Genomic DNA, 21,488 nt, shown 5'->3' on the forward strand with positions numbered 1-21,488 from the left:
CCGTCCCATCACCAAGAGGTCGGGGGCACCATGTCCTCCCTTTGTAAGGCCCTGTTGTGTTTTCTGCACGGTTAACGTTACTGGGAAGCTCTCCCTCTTTCTGGGCAAATATTTAGATACCAGTGGACGAAGTGCCAGTAGATGGCACTCACTGTGTAGCACGGCTCCTACGTTTTGTTGGTCTGAAGAGCACTTTTCCCCTGCATATGCAGTTCAAATGTTTCCTGGGTGCAACTTCAGCATCAGTTTACAAGACCCGTAGGAGCTAGTCCTTCTTGGTCCAATCTCTCAGGCTAAAAAGAAAAAAAATTAAGAAAAATAAACCATGCAGTTCCTGGGAAGTCCCACGAAGATGGCACGAAAGTGGGGCTTATTTTTCCGACAACTAAAACACTGCGGACTAACACTTCACCCCATTTGCAATTTTCGCGTCAGCCCAGACACACGCCGACCCGTCGTCCTGCTTGCGGACAGACGAAGCCCCGCTGCCGGGAAGGGCAGCAGCCAGTTTTCTCACGTGGCTCCACGCGCGGAGTCGCGCACCGAGCAAGCACCCGGCCCGGCTTCCTGCACCGAGTCCACGTCCTTAACTGGTGTTCACATAAGTCACGTGCGTCATTCAGGGGAACAAGCTGGAGACCAAAAGAGACCTATTAGATTATCTTGTCTCTCTCTCCTCTACGTTATGCTGTGTTTTGTAGTGCTTTTGTCTAGACAAGCAATAACACTTCTTATCAAGAAAGCCAATGCAACTGCCTCCTAAAATCCACCATTAAGAAGTTTCCCTGATATTTTGCTTCAAGCTTTTTCTCTCTCAACTGCAGAAAGCTCAAAGGAATTTTTTCCTTCAAGAACAGAAGAAGCCACATTGGTGCCCAACCTGTAAGTGTAAAGATTATGGCCATTTGAAGGCGGCTGAAGACCTGCAGCTCCGCGCTTTGCTGGGACGCACGGGCTCAGCCACGGAGGACAGAGCCAAGCCCCTCTGCTCCCACCAGGCGTGGGTGGAAACGCTCCACGTGCACAAGGTGACGAGCTGCTGCCCCACAGCAAAGCGGCAGCTTTTTCAAATTTAATTTCGGGGGGAAAAAAACCAACAAACATAAAACGGAAAAAATAATTCATAGCTTCGTTGCTGCAAGATTGATTTTCCAAACGTGAGTGGAACGAAGAAGTCACCAAACGCACACCGCCGCTGGTGCGCGAGCTCCAGCACGCATCCGGGCCTGGGGCGATGACCAACCCGCTGCAGGACCACGCACGCTCCGGTTCCTCGGCACACGAGGTCCATGAGATGGCCTGAGGCACCTCGGCGCTTGCAGCTTTGGAAGCAAAGGCCTCTCCTTGCCCCTCACTTATCTTGAGCAAGTTCTGGGGCTCGCTGGACTTTCCAGGAGCTGCTGAACTCGGTAAAACAGCAGGAAACCCGACAAAAGACAGTTCCCCATTAGAGCAGCAGAACCCCCAAGGCGGGGCAGGCCGACGCGGATGGGAAGAGGAAGACCTCGGCCGGCAGCACGAGGCCGTCGGCTCAGCTGTTTGCAAAACCACAGCTTCACACCTCCCGCGGTGCAGCGAGCCGAGCGCCCCGTCGGCTCCTGCCACGCCGCAGCCTGCGGCAGACGGAGCAGGTCAGACGCCGGAGGCGATGGCTGCCTCAACCAGGCCACCGAAGCCCCTTAACCCCAGGCAGAAACGAGGAGAAAAGCCACAGGGCTGTAAACCTTTCTGGTGCCCACGAGCCCACTCGAGGGTCTTGTTTGGCCAACTCCCATCCATATCGCTCTGATCAGAAACAACAAGACATGTATCTACCTCTCCGGTGACCTCAGAGATTGAGCTAACTGGAAACTAATTCTGGGCTTGCAAAATTTTGTCTATTCTGCACATTTCCCCCATATCTCAGCAGCAACCCAAAGCTTCAGATGCTCTCCTGGCATCCTGGAAGGAATCCCATCTGCTACAAAATACACAGTATAGCGTCTCATTTAAACACAAACCCGTGCGTATTTGAAACTAAGAGGTTTAGGTTTTCAAACCACAGCAAGAGCCTGTGTCACACCTCTCATTTCAGAGCAGGCACCATTTGCAGTAGTTCAGATAAACTGGTTTCTTATCGAGTTCAATCTAGATATGCACAAGCCACTTGAACTAAAACTGGACCATCTCCAGAGAGCTATGCAATGGTTCGATTCCTCTCTCAAACTAATTCAAATGAAACCACCCCACAAGCTCCCCGAAGGGGAAGAAAACTCTGCCCTCGGCTTGTGTTACCCGCACATCAACAGCAATTAATATTGCCATCTACCGGCTACCAGCACGGGGACCACGGCTCACCACCGCGCTCCAGAAACCCTCCGCTATCAATTAACTTCGTATTATTCTGGAGCCGGCTTCCAGCTGCACACCCTCCCCGTGACGGGCTCCTTGCAACACCCTACTATAAGAGGTTTTAAGGGACTTACGTATCCATTACGGGGGAAGGCAGAGAAGCAGCAGAAAAAGACAAGCTATTCTTGCAGAGCCTTGCATCTCGCTCCCAAAACAGCATCATGCGTCCTTAAGCGGCATGAACGCGCTCCGCTCGTGCCCAAAAGCAGAGCGTTACCGGGAGGCAGGTGCCCCGAGCGTGGCGAAGAGGAGGAAAAGATCCCTGCGGATTTCCAGCTCAACAGCCAAGCTCACCTGCCTCCAAATTCGTCAAGAGCAGTATCACAACTAAGCTGCTACGAATTATCCCTTCACGCTCCATCCCTCCCTTTCCAAAAAATCCCGGCGTCGCCAGATGTCTGGCAGGAAGACCTACCCCAGAATAGCTCGCGCTGGGATGCCATGTCCATGGAGTAAGCGGCCGCGGAGCAGCCCAGCGCCCCCGCGCTCCGAGACCCGGCGCTCCTCCCACCGGCCCCGGGAAGGCCGGGGAGGAGCTGGGCTCCCGGTCCCTCCGTCCCTGCCCACTCCTGCCTGCCTTTGTCTGGGGGCCCGGGAAGGAGTTCACGCCGAGGACAGGCGACGGCCGTCAAAAGAAAGCCAACGGGGTTTACGGAGTGGACGAGTTGACGATGCAGCTCGGCAGCATCCAAGGCACCTTCTCCAGACCTTCGTGCCCAAGCGGCCCCGGGACAGCCCGAGCGCCCCGCTCGTGCCTCTGCCGCGGCTACGCTCCTCACCGCGAAGGCAACGTCCTCGGCACGAGCCCAACTCCCCAGGCCGGGGTCGGGTCTGAGCACACCCCTCCTGCGAGCAGGGCTCCCAGCGAGTCCGCGGCAGCCGCTGCTGGAGCGGTCATTCGCCCTCGAACAAAAGCCTTCTCCACCCAGTCCTGCGCGGCTCGGTCGGGGCGATGCCGGGCATTTGTTTGGCACGGCCTTGCTCGCTGTTTATTGTCTCGCTTTCCTTTATCTGCAGATCTCAAAGCATTTTATAAATGTTAAACCTCAAAGGCTCTCTAGGGAGCAAAACTGTTTCTAGCTATTGTACGTACGGAGAGACTTGCCCAAAAACGAGGGCAGAGCTGGGAACGCGGCAGCAGGGACCAGAGCTGACACAGCCTCTCCTGGCACGGTACGGGGCAGCGCAGATTATCCCGTAAATACCGGCGCGGACAGACGCATCGCCAGCGATTAACCCACGCGCTGTCGAGCCACCGGCGGGAGCGAGCGCTTGTGCTCGCTGCTCCCGAAAACCTCGCCTGCTAGGACACCCAGCAGCTCGCAACCGGCGATCCAAACCACAACGTCTCACTCATCTTTCAGTTTTCTTATTTGGGTAAAAAGCACCCAGTCCTACAGTTTCGACTTTTTAGAAATTATTTAAAGAAAACAGAACAAAAAAAAAAACCCACAATGCTTTTTACAATACAAAGTAAGCTGGGGGGGGGGGGGGGGGAGTGCTGTTCTCTATTTTTGCGCTGACCCAGAAGGGCTGGAAAAGGCGGCACGTTGTATAACGAGATGCTCATGCCTGGTTTTCCTTGCAGTGTGGCACAGGGCCTGCTGTCAGCGGTCCTAACCTGCGCTGGCTTTCACAGCCGGGAACGCGAGTCCCAGCTCCCAGGCTTTTTACACGGCTTTATTTTCCAGGGGTTTTATTTTAAAGGAACATGAGGAAAAGGCAGAAAGGATAAATTCAGTGCTGTCCACCCCGGGCTTTTCCCACTGCTCCAGGGAACTGCTGTGGCGAGGAGGGTGGTATGGGAATATACCTGCACTTTACACTGCGGATCATCACGTAGCATCGGCTACAGGACCAAACCAGCCGAGCGTCTGCGATGGGAGCGAGCCAGGGAGCAGGGATGCCCTGGCTAGGGGAAGGACAGCTCGAAAACTGAAGAGGAACAAGAACGAGCAGAGCTGGGAAGCAGCCCGGCAGCCGGCGCGAGCATCCTCCTGGTTTCTGTTCCAGCTCTGGTGCAACCTGGCAAACCGCTCCGTTTCGGTTGCACAGGCTTTCGGAGCAGGGTTGCCTCTTGCAAAAAGAGAGCTCGGTGCCCGGCCCAAAGCACCCCTCATTTCGACTGCAACAAGAACTGTCGAGCTAGGAAGGAGCCCAAAAGAGCCGTGAGGTCTGCCACAAACTCATGTCTCCACGGCCATCGGTTCCCAAAGGCACCTCGGTTCCCAGCCCTGCCCTCCCGAGCCGGGGACCTTCTCCAAAACGCCCCGGGTTTCGGACCCCTGCTTAGTGGTCTGCACAGGAGGAAATCTGGAAAAGCTAAACAGCCTATTAAGAGTTTGTAAAGAAAAAAAAAAAAAAAACCCGCAGGACAGAATTCAAAGACTCATTTTCCACTCAGAGCTACTCAAATCCGCGAGCCAAGCAGCACTTTCGAAGCTTCAGAGCTCCACTTGGATAAACTTCAGGTTTCCGCGCGGCGCCAGCCAGTTACTGGAAAGCAAACGCAAGACGGCAACACCTCCGGGCCATCAGCCCTGGACGGGGGAGATGCGGAGACAGGTAGAGCAACCACCAGCCCCGGCTTCTCTCCACGGCCCCTTGGGGAGGGTCTCGAGCCGGCCGGGATAAGAGGCAGCTTTCACCAAAGGGAACGGCATGGGCGAGGGCTTGCAGGTACCTAGAAACAAAGGCTTAAAAATAAACGAGCGCTCAGTTTTGACTTCTGAACTAATAGAAACCGAGAGAACTTCTGCAGAATCTCCGCTGACCACAAGGCAAGCGAAGACTTCTTCCTCCTCAGCTGTTTCGTGCCTGGGTCGCTTTGCACATCGCGGCTGCAGCCGCTCTAACCTCAGAGGCTGCCGGTTACATCACGGCCGGGAGGAAGGGAGCGAAGAAACGCAGCCGGGGGAAGGCTCCACCTCGGAGCATCCCTGCAGTGGGGGGAGGAGGATTGCACTGGAATAGACCCAAAGTGGATGTTTTACGCTCTGATTTCAAGCAAAAAGGTCCAAAGTGGCCCCTGACTCTTTGGGCAAGAAGCAGTGGAGGTCTCAAGGTTTCATGCGCCCATGGAAGAGGGCTTGGACGTCGCTCTCCAAGGAGGTCCAGCCTGCGGGTCCTCACCAGTGCAGCGTTCACCAAACCACCCATCCCGTCCCTCCTCATCACTTCGCACACCTTTTCCCACGCGTCTCCAGGGAAGGGTCTAATGAAAACCATGGGGACAGCCGGGCCCCCCATTACCAGCAGCGAATAAACCGCAGGCAGAGGGACAACAAGGAGGAGGAGAGGAACCAGATCTCCAAAACATTGGAAAAGCCAAAGCGGCGACCCTTTTCCTTCTTCCCAGCGCAGATGCACAACAGCAAAGGACTCGGTGACAGAGACGGGACGAACGGCGGCCTGTGTTACAGCGCGGGTCCAAGGCAGCCGCCACGAGCAGGGCAGGGGCAGCCCGGGGGGGCGAGACCGATGGCTCTGCACCTCCAACAGGGCCCACGCCGCAGCAAACAGCACCGCAGGGCTGGTTTCTCCTGGACCCGCTCCCTCGCCACGCTCCCGAGGCTAAATCCGACATCCCTGAGCGCAACTCCCACCGGCTCCCGTGGGGTGGAAGCAGCACCGGCCCCACGCAGCGGGCTCGGGCGAGACCTCGCGCTGCCCCGATTAGCGCCCGCAAAGCGACAGCAACGAAAAGGCTGAAGTGGAGGAGCAGCGTGCAATCCCTGTGCCGGCAGCCTGGACCGCAGCGGCTTTCCACCGGGGCCGCCGAGCATCCCAAAGCCGCCCGGGCTGCAAGCGCCAACCCGATGATCAACGGGGCCGCGGGATATTCGCACCCCCAGGACCCGCGCGTGGGCGCTGAGCACCTGCCGCGCTGGCTCCAGGCGCGGCGAGACCCGGTCGCGCCGTGTAAACGCGTTTTGGACCTCCCGGGGCACGTGCCCTCTCCTTTTCCTAGGAGAGTTTTGAGAGTTAAAGCAATACCGGTAGTGGGATTGTCAGCAGCACAAATGCACAATCAGGAGGGGAAGATGTGGAGGGAAAGCATCCAACTGGCGAACATAATACTTGGAAGGAAAAGCAGATTTTTAAAAAAATAAAAAAAACGAGGGGGTGGTAAAAAAAAAAAATCTCAGGAAGTCATCTAGTCATTCCTGCTCTTTACTGAAACAATAGCTCGGGATGCTGGCTAAGTTATAAATAATTCTGCTGGCTACACAACACGAATACAAGACAGGAGCAGGGTAACTCTCGGCTCAATGGAAAGTGACTCACCACCTTCTGACAACATACCCAAAGAAGGACAAGCGTCCCGGCCCCGCGGCCGCTCGGCAGGGTACCCGCACCGGGCCCGGCACCCGGCTCCGAAGGATGCAGGGCTCGGCCGGCTCCGGGGGCGGCAGGCTTTGCCGTAACGGCGGAGCCGGGCGCTTTCCAAACCAGAGCAGACCACACAGCCTGACGCGGGGGGACCGATGACAAGAAAGCGCTCAACTTGGGGAAAATAATGGGAAGCCACTAACTCCACAACATCCTTCTCTTTTTAGAAAGGAAGTTGCCATTGCAAGAAGATTTGGCCGGGTTGGTGGTATCTGTTTTCCATATCGGTCCTCCAAACCGGGAGGATAAACACGCAGAGGAGCAGAGCCAGCGCACCTCGGCTGCTGCCGCCCGCCTCTCCGGGAGATGCTTGGGGCTTTACGGAAACCGGACAAACTGCCCCAGGAAGGACCCCACGGGCAGCCCCAGGGGACGTGCAGCCCACGGGCCTCACGGCTCTCACGGAGAAGGGATGCCTTGTCTTTCCCGGGGACCGGCGCCTGGGATGAGGGTGCCACATCCCCATCCCGCTCCCCATCCCTCCCGACGTCAGGGAGCAAAACTGCGGGAGCAAGAAGCCCTCGTGCCAAGGGTAACTGAGAAAGGGAAAGATCTTCCCGAATGGACACTTAGATAATTTGGAAGTGACATTATTTTTTTTTTGGAAGAAAAAAAAAATCTTTTCAAAAAGAGCTTCCTGACTTGTTATTCCATTACCCAAGTCTGGAAATGTAATCATATTAGTTCAGCTGCATTAACATAACAACAACAAAAAAAAACAACAAGAACTGTCTTGAAGACTGAACCGATCTCTCAGAGGCCAAGAGAAAGGAGAACAAAAGTCAGAATATTGTGGCAACCAGCTACCCCTGAAAATACCGCAGGTAGCCCAGGCTCCAAGGGGATCCTTGGAAGCAGGACTTGAAGAGGCGAAGCTTGTGAAATAAATCAGGATATGAAGGGATTTTTAAGGTTTTTTCGTTTGGTTGGGTTTTTTGGCCAGGTAGGTGAGGTAAAGGTCACTAAGGGCCTTGGGAGCACACTCAGCTCAGTAATGCAAAACGGGGAGCTTGTTAACTCGGTTTAAATATGCCTCAGACAAGGAGAAAAATCCAGCCTGCAGCCAAGTGTAGATGCCACTAGGGAAAACCAGCAGCGTGAAAGCTCTCCAAGCCACCGGGAAGTCAGTGGCAACCCCAAGAGGCTGCACAGATTGCTAGCAGAGCACCCAAGCGCCTTACAACTCTTCAGTTTTCTTCAACCCGCCCAAGCAGCAGGGAGATGCCGCTGTTCCCATTTTACACCGGATTGCAAACCACAGCGGACTGATGTACTTTGTCCAAAACTGCAGAGAGAAGTGATGGCCCGGTGCGGAAACAGGCTTGGAGCTGCCAAGACTTGAATAAACTATAACAGAAAAAAAGAGACGACCTCAGCCCCCAGCCAAAAAGCTATGGCCATGCCAGGTGTGAAGGTTAGTAGCAAGCTCTCCACCACAGCTCCACTACCAGGAGACAAGTGGAGATGGCCAAGACTCATGGGCGCGAACCCAACGGCCAGGTAAGGGCAGCTTGGGGAACCAACACGATTAACGCTCGGTGGCTCCACGCACAACGCTCCCGCTAGGGATCGAGCGGATTCAGAGTCTGCACAGCCAGGCCCTTCGATCACCTTTCGAAAGAAAAGGTGCCTGTTGATACCAAAGTCTTTTTTTTTAAAGTCAACAAAGAAGATTACAAACCTACGAGGATGAAGCAGCCGTGTCTGCAATCCAGAAGCGCTGACGATCCTGGTAGCGGGATCATCTCTTTGCTCTGAGCCAAATTGCCAATGAAAAGTCGTTGCTTAACACCAAATCTAGTCCACCTCTCTCAGTCGGTTGGAGCCTTTGCACTTTGGAGGACATCGGCATGGCCACCCAGCCAGGCAGGGTAAGTGCAGGTTTTAGAGCAAAGATGTGAACACTTCAAACCACAGGACAAGCAGGAATAAAGAAATACAGCTTTAAAAATATTGGGTTTTTTATTAAAAAACCCATCACATATGATAGGGAGGTGGATCCATCTTCCCACAGCCTTTAAGGCCATTCATCATTTGGATAAAATCCAGTTTCGCATTGAAATTCAGCTGGACTTTCAAATGCAAATATGGGGAGAAGAGCAACATATGGTAGAGGTTAGTACGTATTTTTCCTAATTAAATGGTATACTGCTGTTTTGTATAACAATGTTAATAGGGCATTAACAAGCCTTTGGAAGGGAGACCACCTCACTTAAAAAAAAAAAGCCTTGGAAAGCAGAAGGGGCCCAGGAACTCCTCGCTCTCCTCGGAGCGGTCACATATTTGCCAGCGCAAAGATGGATTTGGTCATGTTTCACAAGCCAAGTCAACCATCGTCCCCCGTTGGCGTAGGACGGGGAGACGAGGCAGCGTGCAGAGGTCCACGGCACGTGGTGTGGGGCCGCCCCGCACCATCCAGAAAGAGGTGATCGGCAACGCCAACCTCTCCCAAGGCTTCTCCTGCCCTGCGAGGGCCAGCAGAGATTGGGCTGGCTCTTCCTCCAGGCTGAGGCCACCACGGGCTGTCCCCTAATGTTGTCGCATTTGCAATGGCAGAGAGCCGCGATTTCATCGTGGAACATCACAAGAGGAACCTGCTCACACATCCCCGTAGCAAAGGGTCGCGAGCAAGTGCCGTTTCCAGCGGAGAAAACACCCTGGTTTTGGCAAGTGCCCAGCAGACAGGACGCGGGAAGCGGCACACGGGTTTTCCTGGAAGGTTTCCTGCTTAGAACTGGCCGAGATTTTGTAAATGACTCTCCTTTGCCCCACTTGGTATTAAAAAAAAAAAGAAAAAGGAAAAAAAAAAAGCCATGCACACCTATTGGAGCCTGGGAGACAGTCAGCAATGCCGAAATTAAAAGGAATATATCCAGCCCCTGTCCCCTTCTACTGCACGCTGTTATCTCCGAAAACCTTTCAGCTATTGAAAAGCTGCAGCAGCGAAACAGAAACGAAGCCGGGCGGCGTGGGGAGAAGTAGGAAACACCAAAACCCCCTGCAAAAATGCACGAGCGCAGCTCAACTCTGATTTAAAACCACATGCCAAATCTTAAAAGCGGGCCTTCGATGCTGTTCCCCTTCCTCCCATCTTCATCCCCAGACGAAACGAAATGAGCCCAGTTCTGCAGTTTAAATCTCTGCCTAACCCTGAAAACTCCCCCGCCGGAAAAAGCGCGTGCCACGTTACCTTCACCTCCCTCTTGTCTCTGACGCAACCCTCGCTAAATTTAGACAGAAAGAGATGTTTTCTTAGGTCACTTCTGAAAGGGGTATGCGCTTCTCAGGGTTAATAACGGCAGATGGACGGTATTTTTTCAGATTTTTCTTCCTGCTAGCTCTGGAGCTGTGCTATGCGGAGAGCGAATCCTACTCTTCATCGAAACATCCAAGAGAAAAAGGATGGGTGTCCTGGGCTCCCTGCTCGAGGGATGAAGTAAGGCAGCATGAATCGCAACCAAGAGATCCTTCCTCCAAAACCATTAATCTCGGCAGTGAGAAAGGCTTCAACAAAACCCCCTGCAAGAACTCGAGGAAGCTGAAGCAAGAGATCTCGCTCAGTCGCGGGTCGGCTTCGTTCAGTCCCACGCGGCCACCCAGCTCAGACGGGCCCAGAACCTCGAACTAGAGGGCAAAACTCTCCATCCTACCCCAAACACGTCTCAAATCATCTTTTATGTGATGAAGGTTGTGCACGTCCTCAGCCCTCGGACTCGCTGCTGCCCCAAGCTATCGCAGCGGGACGAGACCGAGCTGCAGACACCCCCCGTTACGAGATGTCCTAAAACAGGAACGTCTCGCCGCAAGGGCCGTTCTCTCGCCTCCGCCGCGGGCCCACGAGCGCTTCCCACGGCTCGGTCCACGCGGGGTAACCCACCTCCGTCCCTTGAGGGCACGGCACAGGGAAGGACGGACCGAGGAGGGATGCGTTGGGAAGTCCCCGCTCCAGCCGCCTCGTCCCCACTGCACGGGTGGCTGGGAGCGCGTCTGCACCCCGGGGCATCGCCAGCGTGCAAATATCGTCCCTCTGTCCTTGCTCTGGGGAGGCTGTAACCTCCGGTGACAGGGCAGCAGCAAGCCCGAGGGTGGCACAGGGCAGGTCTTTGGGTGCTGCACCCACGCTGAGCAGAAAGGCTTGCTCACCGCGAAACACGGAGGAGCACTGTGAACTCCTCCGAGACCCGGCGCGAGGGGCGCAGCAGAGCTATAGCACAACTCTAGAAAACCAGCACCAAAAACTAGAACCTACTGAAAACCAGAGTCCAGGCCGTTTGCTCCCGGAGCCCTTGCAGGGGCAGCACTTGGGCAGCTCACGCACGAGCCCAGCAGCTCCGCGGAGGGTTCCCGTCGCCCTCCTCCGGCGGTGCAAGCTCCCGCTGCTGCTCCCCGTCTCCGGAGGACCCTGGAGACCAGGCTCACGTCACCGAAACCCCGGGGAGAGCTGCTGGTGCGCGTTTGCCCCCAAACCACGCCGCTGCAGCGCTGCCAGCCGCACACGTTCCGGTGCCACGCGAGCTCTGGGCCCGAGCTCGCCTCCGGTGCTCTCCTACCCCCAGCGCTCGCTGCGTTTCCAGGCCCCCGTGCAATTACGCATTCAGCACCACAATGTATTTCACACTGTATTTCATGCCTCATTTGGCAACAAAATTAATTAAACTTTAAGTCAACACTGGAGGAGTGCAGTACCTTTCTTCCCTCCGTGGCATATATAACTCAATTTGTTTAAGCTAATGCGCTAATCAAGACTTGCAAAATACTCGGGAACCTTGCGGCAGAAGGCAGCCGGGGGCCTTCGGCGCGCAGCGAGGTGCCGGCCGCGCCGGCCTGCCCAGCAACGCTCTCCTCCACCTGACGGTGCGGCGGGGGCACGAGCACTTACTGATTTTGGACTATTTGCCATCTGCAACCGTGCTGCGCAAAAGCAGCCGCTTCTTAAAATGCAGTCCGGGGCGACGAGCCAGCAGCGCTGGGCATGAACGGACACCGGCGCTCGGGTCCGCGCGTGGCTTTTGCTCCTCGCCCCCAAAACCAGCGAGCCGCGGGCAGTTGTGGGCATCCAGCGGGGCTGGGACGTGCGGCGAGACCCTGGCGCTGAGCAGCCCCGAAGCTGCTCCCTCGTCCCTGCCACGCTCGAACGCGCGGGGAAGCAACCGCGCAACCGGCCGCGCTCCTCCCAGCAGGCCAGCGCCTACCGGGGCGGCCGGACGCCCGCGGGCTGCCGCCCCTTGCCATGCTCCTGGCATTTCTCAGCTATTTGGAGGCTCTGGGAGAGGGCACAATAATCCCGACCCACGCGGCTGGGAATCCGAGAGGCAGATGTGGGCAAACTTTTTGGCATAACTGAAACAGCTGCGTCGGCCGCGGCCGGCCCCCCGCGGCCCCGAGACGGAGAGGCCGGCAGGGAGCTGGGCGGGCGCCAGCGCGTGGGAGCGCGAACCCCTCCGCTCCCGCAGCGGGAGCAGGTAAAACAGGCTGAGCGGAGCGGCAAGACGAGACTAAAGCCAAGCCAGCCGCAAGCGAGCCGGGCTTCACCTGCACCGCAATCCCTGCAACGCGGCGCGGCGACACCCAGACCTGCTCCCGGCAGCGCACCGCGTTTCTCAGGCACGGCTGGGTTTACGCTGCGCCCAGGGCAGGTTTCCAGCCCGGGCTGAGGTTCACGTCGATGCAGCCAGATAACCCTCAGTCCTGCAGTTAGCTAATCGTGCCACGTTGCTGTCAATGGGCACATTAGCCTGGTTTAGGCAATCATCTCGGATTAACCTCATCTGCTAGCTGGTGCCTCCCCAAAGGGCTTCGCCTGCCCGTGTTTAGCCTGCTCTGGTGCACGCAGGTCCGCGGCTCGAAGCACACGAGAAACGGAGACGCACACGGTTTTGCTCCTGCTGACCGAGAGGAGGCTGGTGTCAACCTTTCCTTCTCGCAGCTCTGCTGCCCTCCCATTTGGGAAAAAGCCCCTTGCGAACAATGTCATCATCCAGTTGTGTTCAAAGTCTGCTCTTGTATTTGGACAGCATGAGAAAAATCACCTTTAATGGCGATTTTGGATGCTAGCGGGTGGAGGAGAGGATGCATTCACAGCATCCTTCCTCTGTGTTAACACCGCGGGGAACGCGGTGCCAGGTTAGAGAAGAAGCCATCCAGAGCGACAAAATGGCACCATGCATTAAATCACCCCCTTAGGACATCCGTTTGCTCTCTCAAACTGGAGGGAGAGGGGAAAAAAAGAAAAAGCTAAACTCAAATTGGAGAGTTAACTGCAAATAAACGTTAACAATGGAGATGCGAGAGGAAGAGTGACTGGCCACGCGCGGGACACGTGCTGGAGCAGGGCACCCCACAGAGCATGCAGAATGCAAAATTAGCAGCACTGAGGTCCAGCGAAAACGCTTGCCAGACCTGCTGGGCCTCTTCCAAAGCCATCTCTCCCCTTTGGAGAGCGCACAATAAGCGTGGAAGGCTTCGAGCCGGGATGCCGAGCCAAACGCAAACTCTCTGCCTGCTCTCACCAGCACAACGCGATGGGAACGGAGGATCTGACGACTGCCCAGGCAGACCGACCTCACGGGCTACTCAGGAGAGGGAGCAACCAGCAAAGATCAGATTACGCACATGCTTTTTCCGTCCAGCGCAAGGATTTGAACGCCAGCCCTGCAACAACGTCCAAGGCGCGGGCAACCCCACCTGAGCAGGACCTGAGGTGGGCCAAGGCAGAGCTGCCGCGTCCCAGCATCGAAGCCAAGACTTGCTGCCCTCCAGTAGATCATTTTTAATGAGTCTCTGGCCCTCCCGGGCGAGAAGCAGCAGTCTAAACAAGACACGGGCACTAGGCATGCCAGCAATATGTAACCACCTGCTTTTATTAAGAAAAGCAGGTGCTTGAAATGGCAGAGTTTCTTTTGAAACCCAGCAGGTTCACTCCTACCCCAGCTCCAGGTCACCCTTAATCCAGGGAAGGCATGTGATTTTTACATAAGCCACGCACCTATCGTCACAGCCCCTAGAGCAGGCACGGTGACGCTCGCAGAGTTGCCTCATGCAGGGAAGGAGGAAAAGCTCGGCTGGTAGGAGATGGCTGTGTCGCTTTAACTCCACTGGCAAAGTTGGAGCTGTGTGCTCAAACAAGGTCTGTGTCAAATTTGCAGCTTCTAAACAAAAGCTGTCGCTTATCTCAGTACAGCTTTGGTTCTCTGGCACCTCCGACGTTCCCCAGGCTCTTTCCTTGCTCAGACTCTCAAACCCGGCCAGCAGAAATCTTCCCGGGGGGAAGAGGAGCAAAAGGAGGCACCTCCCTACTCCCCAAAAACGTGCACCCTCCCACCCCCGAAGTTAAACGCACACGAAGGATGGGCGCTGGCAACGCAGGAGATTTCTCAACCACAGCTACAGAACCGCTAACGTGGCTGTGTAATATCCTGGAGGAACGTGGGGCGCGTAAACCGGTGCCCCGACAGCACCATCGCCCTTTCTGAGCTCTCCTCCAGGTTCACTTCTTGGTGCCAACCCCAAACCGGCTGCACCTCTGGCAGGACGCCCTCCCTCTCAGCCCCACCGATCCGTACGGAAAATCCGAGAAACAAAGTATTTGGAGCAGCAAGAGAGCAAAAAAGGCCTTTGTGTTTCCACCTTGCCGCAAAGGCGCAAGGCAAACGGCCGCAGAGGTGGGGGAGCGCCGGGAGCGGGGCGGCGTGCCCAGCGCATCCGGAGGCCGTCGGAGCTGCTCCCGGGGTGTTACGTCGCGTTAGCCGGGATGAGCATGAAGATTTGCCCCTTCCCTTTGTTCCCTCCGCTGGCGATTTCCTGCCGCCCGCGCTCCCTGCCCCCCAAACGCCCCGCTTCCCAGTCCCCCCAGCTTCTTTGCAAACCCTCCCTCCTGCATCCTGCTCAACAGCATCAACCCCACGGGGGGGAGAAAAAAAAGAGCAGAAAGGGGAAAAGAGGCAGACCAAGAGCTTCCCAAAACCGAAGCAGAAAACTGTTTAAACCCTCCGACAGTAGCACATGGGAGACAAACCTCAAAGTCCTCCGGGCTTCGTTATTTGAGAGCTTGGGACTCGGGCACCCTCGGCGCGTTCCTGCAAGATCCTCAGCAAGCCGACAGCATCCTCCCACACCGCGGGAGCTGTTAGCAGCAGGAATGGAAACGCTCCTCGGGTGCGGACACGAGCAGAGGTCTGCAGCGATTTTCTCTTTCTAGGCTGACAAGATCTCCCAGCTTTGCAAATCTGATCTGTCCAGGGCACGATCTTTTTGCTAACAGCTAAAAACAGTAGTTTTGATCTCAAAAGAAATGGCCGTGACAACGGGCAGGCACGCAAATTTCATGCTTTGACTTTTTTTTTTGTTGTGGTGGCTTTTTGTTTAGTGACAGTTTTGCAAGCCGGCTGCACGGGCACGCATACAACTGCAACATAAACAAGCAGCCTGAAATAAGTGCTTTAATGAAAAGTGCCAGTTTTAAATATCAAGTCACATATTGTGTACCTCATGTCTGCCTTCCATCATGTATCAAAATAGCAAGCCAAACCCATCACTCCCACTTGAGCACAAGCAAAACATGTGGGGACTAGAGGCATTTAGAAAGAGAACGTGATACAGCCTTACTAATAAAAGCACCCGTTTTCCCCACTATGGTAAATAGCTGCAAATGCCATTCTGCAGGCTGAAACTGCATTATTGACAGCAACATAAACAAGAAATAGAAACACTGTGCTGAGCTCTTCGCAACTCTCTCCTTGCAATGGAGCTACTTCTGCTGCAAACTCGCCAGCCGAGCGGAGCCACGGGGCACCTTTGGCATCCGCAGCCCCGGCGCGACGGGCACCGAGCTCCCCGCCCCACCCTGCGCTTTGGATGTTCCTAATAACTGGTTGCGTGCACACACAAAATAATTAAACCTTCAAACAGCTAACCCACAGCACCAATTAAAAAGACAGCCTCATCTTTCATAGGATTTATTACTCGCAGTGTTGTTGCCACAGGTATCCAAGTTTGAATGCTGTTTAAAGCAGGCTTTCAAAGGGGACACGGACTCACCTACCTCCAGGGAGAATGCATTTACTTTGTTCAGTAGACTATAACTTAAAATTTGTTGCATGCACCAGCTTGTAACTCTTTGAAAAGCTCCCTGGTTAGCCAGCTTCAAATGTATTTTATGAACTTGCCCCGATCAAAGCAATTCCCTCAACAATGAGCCTCATCTCGTAATCTCACTAGCGGAAAAAAAAAAAAAAAGCACCGAACAAATTTTGGGAGTGGAAATCACAGCGCAGGCCGGGAGGGGGACTCTCCCCTCCAAACCCACTTAGCAGGTCTCAAGCGAGGGAGCTCCCTTTAGCACAAAGCAAGGAGGAAAAGACGTTTAATGGGGAATTGTGCTGCTGGAAAGGAAGGAAAAGAGAAGCTATTCTGTTGCAAAGCTTTTATTCCTTGCAAGCAGAATAACTGACAGCAGGAGACAGCCTGGGCTCCTGTTTCAACAGGGCGCAGACCCAGCATCGCGCGCTTTTGCTGATGCCAAGGGGAGATGGTCGCCCGCTCTCTACACTCGATGCAGACGCAAAGCACCACCAGCGAGCCATCACCTCGCCCAGCCGTTTGTCCCGGCTTTATCTCCCCGCTCCGTGCAGCCCCGACTGCTTCAGCGAAGCACGAGGCACAGCCGGCCCTGCCGAAATCCCGGCAGCCATCGGGCGCTCCCGGCACGGCTGCAATGCAACGATGAAACTTCTTCACCTCCCGCCACTCCGACTGTCTTAATGTTGATTAAAAATGGTTATTTCCACGTGAAAAGTGGCACATGCGGTTTCCCACTAGACGCGCAGATTAACTGCAGCGCGCTGGGAGGAAGCGGGAGTTTGCTTCTGATCGGATTAGTCGCCTGTGAACTATGGTACGGGGAGGGGGACAATTTTAACGATTTAAACAATTTTAAACGTTTTGCTACCGCAAATAAAAACCACACACTTTAGCACAGGGACGATGAAACCGCAGCCTTCTAGGACCAGGGCGACGGGCGCACGCCGAGCACATTGGCTAAAATAAAACCCCAGCAGCAAATAGCACAGCTCACTCTGGAAAGCACTAGCTGCAGCTCAAAGCCCCAGGAAGACCAACTTTCCTGCGGTGACCTATATGTGCTATAAATGCTGCAGACATGGTTTGCATGACGTCAGCTCCATCCTAGTGGCAATTGTTGGGTTGCTCCTTGCCAAGAAAACGCAAAGCGGAGGTGCTGAATTGTCCCTGGGCCTGGAGAGCTAAACCAGTTCCTCCCCAGTGCATTTAAGGACAGAAACGAGGGAAACAGCGGCAACGTTTAAAATAAATCCAGGAGACAAATATAAAAGCAAGGAGATCTCAAGGCTGGAGGGCCTACATTAACACTTTGAATTTTCCTGGCCTGGAAAAGAGAAATAGTCCCCCTTCGCAGAGGCCACCCACGCAAGCACCGGCGGCCCCGCCGGAGGCGGCCAAGGCAGCTATTAACCAGGATTTGAAGAGGATTCGAATTTGGGGCAGTTTTATCATTACAGTTTTCTGGTAGCGCTGTTTTAAAGTATTGCAGTTACCTTATTCACCAGCTGGACTTTGGAAGCAAGAGTCTTCTCTTGCCAAATAGGGTATTTTGGCTGAAAGTCAGCAGGGTCACTGCCTTGCTCTTTTCACTTCCAACTTCCCCTCGGGAGGAAAGAGTCTCAAGTCAATAGCTCCTCTGAAGGGGAAAAAATAAAAGCTACGAGCTGCCCCAGGATTTCCCCGAGGAGGAGGGAGATGAAGAGCAGGGAGGTCAGGAACACACGCTTCCAAGGGTGGGCAGAAGCATAAAACACCAACTTTTCTGGCACAAAAAACAACATCAGTTTATTATTTTGGGGTTATTTCAATAGATCTAATGAGATATTTATGTTACGGCACACACAGCTGAGCTCAGAGTTAAGAGAATCGGCGTTTGCTTCTCCTTTCCGAGCGGAGGGGTGGCAGCGGAGGGGAAGCGCTGCACTATTTTATCGTGGATATGGGACACCAATTGACCAGCAGCGTTCAAAAAACACTAGACACATTAGAGGCGAAATCTGGCCCTTCCTGCCTGGCAAGAAGATTTAAGGAGCTAATCTCCAGGCCCAGATTACAGAGTGGCTGCAAGGCGCTCTGCTCCCTCGACAAGTCTAGGTCCCCAAATCCAAAGACCATCTGCTCTTCGCCCTCCAGCCACGTTAGGGCTGGTGACAACTCGAAGCAAATTTTGAGCTAGGTGGCTGGCTATGCCTTTGGGGACGAACCAATATCTGATTGCAACTTGCTGTCAATTGCTAAATTAAGCTAAACCAACGTCAACAAAGTATGAAAGCAACCACTCACCGCCAAGACCTAGTTTAGACACTTTGGATCCTTGAATAGATGCAACGCATCCGTGTACACGGCACGTCTTAACATCTTACTGCAGTTACTCCTCCAGCCGGCCAAAATCAACCTTCAGACATCCAAGACCAGAAGGAAGCCACAGATTTGACAAGAAAATGAAACGTTCCCCTCAATCCCTAAAGGTGAGGCTAGGGACAACCGGCCGAGGGGAGAACCGCTGGAAGCCACTGCTGGAGCAAACCCTTTCCCTTAAATCACGCCCTGAGCTGTGTTTCCAAGCCGGGATGTCCATCTGCGGCACGGGAGAGCCACACCAGAGCCCCGAGCCCGGCACAGTGGCGATTGTGTAACTTCTCCAACGCAGTTGTATAATATCAGTCCGCTGTTTTTATGAACTGCTCACAGCCAGACTCAAAAAACAGCAGCCCGGAGGAAGGGTGGTGTCAACATTACCTTTCATTCACCCGAAAGAAAGGGAGGAAAAAAAAAAAAAGACATTTTGCGTCTTCCCAGCTGCTGTGCAGCGGAGGGGGGTCCGGTCACGGGCCTGGCTTTACCACCCGAGCCCCGTTCCAGGCTCTGCTGGCTGGAGCTGGCCAGCTCTATAAATCAAGCGGCCAAGCCAACCTCCGAGCAGGAAATGAATTAATGCAAGCTCGCTCCATCGCTGTTCTCTCGCTAGCGTGTAGTGTGTCTTTGGTGGATTATTTTAACAGCAAAAGTCTCAGGCACACATGCACGCAGGAACATTCAGTAAAGAGATCAGCTTCCATCTGGGTTAACTGCAGCGTTTTCTCCCCTTGAATTTCCTCCTTTTTCTCCAGCGCCCACTCAACAGCTTCCCGCCCTGTAAAAATGTTTGCTCAAAACCGTTTTGATGTGCAGCGAAACAGCCGGATCGGAAAGCTCTGAGTGTCACCGAGAAAGGGCAGGAGCAGGGCGAGGGCAGGCAGGGCCCTTCTCCAACGCGGCTTCTGCCGGTTTGCCCAAGAGCTGCCCCCCGATGCACCGCAGCATCCGTGCCACCGTCCCCAAATCCCACCCGGGTCTCCAGCACACTCCGGACACCCCTCACGCGGGTGATGCCGCTGTCGCGATGTGCGTGAACAGCGATTCCCCAGCTCCGCGCAGCTCCCCGTGCTGCCGGGCCAAACGTGCCAGGCAACCGCCGGCTTCTCGCAGCCCGGAGTTTCCCTGCACGGCTCGAGTCGGCCCAGGGCAGAGAAGGTCAAGTTTTAACCACCCGCAAAGCGTCAGCGTGTTTCTGCAAGAAGGGCAAATTAAGCGAACTTCCTGCACGCCGGGGACGGCGAAGCGGCCTAACGCGCCGCCCAGGCTCCCCGGGCATCGACGGCCTGGCACGGCCAGCGAATTTGCCACTCCGACCTCAAATTTATCAGCGCTGCGTTTCCAAATCCGACACCTGAAGCTATGCACCCTCCCGAGTCCCCCATCGGGGTCAGGTCAGCAGCCCGCCCAGGAACTGCCGCAGGGGCTGCATGGAGCAGACACCCAAATTCCACCACCGTCTCCCCTCAAAGCCCTTGGAGGAATTAACCACCCCGGGAATTAACCACCAGCGAAGGGTCTTCTCCGTGACGTACAGCAAAAGTCTCCCAGGACGTACGTCTGCAGACACACGTTCACCTAAGCAGCTTAAGGGAACCGCAGCGACTGTTCTTAGACCACTTCGATCAGAGCTGCAAGGCAACAACCTTCAGCTCAGGTGACGACTTCTTAATTGGAGACAGAGCAGCAAGAGCCCCCCTGCCTACCCCATAGGCGTGGGGAGCAACAAGAAAAACATCCTCGTGCAGAGGAACAGTAGCAGATCACCACCATAAAAACACGTTACACCACATCCCTACAGAAACCCCTCCGTTTGGCTCTTTGGAAGCAAATACAAGTTTATTGCAAGAAACATTACACTGTTACGACAAAAAAAAATGAAGATGACAGTACCTGATCCTCCAAACTGAGTGCTCGCTAGGGTCGTGGGTCTGTTTTTTCCATTAGCCACTGGCAGGGGAAACATCTAGAAAAACAAGAAGATGAGAGAGAAGGGAAGAAAAAAGAGATTTCAGTATGTTAGTTTTGCTGTGCTGCTGTAAAGGGGGTCAGATCAGGGAGACGGGGGGAGGAAGGGGGGGAAGAGAAGCACTTTATTGATGCAGAAAGCTTTCCTCTCCTCGCGTCCCTGCTATATAGATCAGCTGCAGAAGGGACGGCAGAGCGGTGCAGCTGCGTGCTAATATACACACACACATTCTCACACGCATAAACTTCTCCTGTGTACACAGCATGTCTGGTTCCTTAGGTGCAACGGAGAACGATCCAAGAAGTGTCATTACTGCGGTCAAAACCGACGGTTTCTTTCCTAACTTTTTCACAGAGGCCCAGACTAGAGGATGCCCAGGAGGCCACGGAGTAAGACTGACTTCATTCATAAAAAAACCAGTGCAAAGACTACGGCACCCAGCAAAGATTCTAGCACCCAGCAAAGCTCGTTTTATCCCCCAAAACCCCAGCACCCAAGGTGGGCTGGGTCCCGCTCCCGCGTCTCTTCCGGGCCCGGCTCCAGCGCGGCTCCGTGCCCGGGGAGGGCTGGGGCTGCCTGCGAGCTTCCAGCTGGCCGGGACAGGGATGACTAAGTTCCACTCCCTCGACGGCCGACCTCAGCGCGGGACGCGCTACGCCAGCTCGGATGAGCTCTCCTCCTCGCGAGGACGAGCCCCGCGAAGCAGCTCCCAGCCCCGGTCCTCTGGGGCGACAGCGCTGCTAATGCAGCAAACAGCCTGCGAGAGGCTGGTGGGAGAAGCCTGGCTAAGCGCCTCGTTTTTTGACTCGCGATTAGGAAGATTAACATATTTTCATAATATCAGTCATTCTGGCTACTTGTTTGCTACCCTGCTGCAGCTACAGTATCACGGCTAATCTTCTTCTGCCAGGGAGCTTCCTCCAAAATACTGCATACCTAGTGAGCTAACCTGTATAAATATTTTTAATATAAGTTGGGAGGGTTTCAAAAGCTGTTATTTAAAAATTTATATGCACCTGCGTGCAGCAGAAAAGAAAACTAATTCTTCTGCACACAAATGGAGCTCCAGCCAATAAAACAACTGGTGGGAAAACGCTTAGTAAATTAACATTTTAATATCCTTTTACTACTCAACTCAAGATACTTTCACCACCAAGTCATTTGAATTTTTATTATTTTTAGCTGTGCAACGTCTGAATAACCCAAAAGTTTAATGCTTTGAAGATTAAACAATGTAATGGCCCAAGAGCCTACAGAAACGCAGCGTTTCATGCCCTGACATAGCTGATGTCTGGCTGTGGTC

General features: G+C 54.4%; 1 protein-coding gene across 13 annotated transcripts in view; it reads right to left on the minus strand.

The window, feature by feature from the left end:
• TCF3 (transcription factor 3) overlaps positions 1-21,488 on the minus strand; it is an 80,160-nt gene that overhangs the window by 48,616 nt on the left and 10,056 nt on the right. For all 13 annotated transcript variants that reach the window (XM_064497193.1, XM_064497203.1, XM_064497201.1 and 10 more), the window contains exon 3: positions 20,110-20,182. In XM_064497193.1, coding sequence (XP_064353263.1) covers positions 20,110-20,182 — 73 coding nt within the window. The remainder of the gene's footprint in view (positions 1-20,109; positions 20,183-21,488) is intronic.

This window comes from Dromaius novaehollandiae, chromosome 25 (genome assembly GCF_036370855.1).
Source record: "Dromaius novaehollandiae isolate bDroNov1 chromosome 25, bDroNov1.hap1, whole genome shotgun sequence".
Classification (NCBI taxonomy): Eukaryota; Metazoa; Chordata; class Aves; order Casuariiformes; family Dromaiidae; genus Dromaius; species Dromaius novaehollandiae.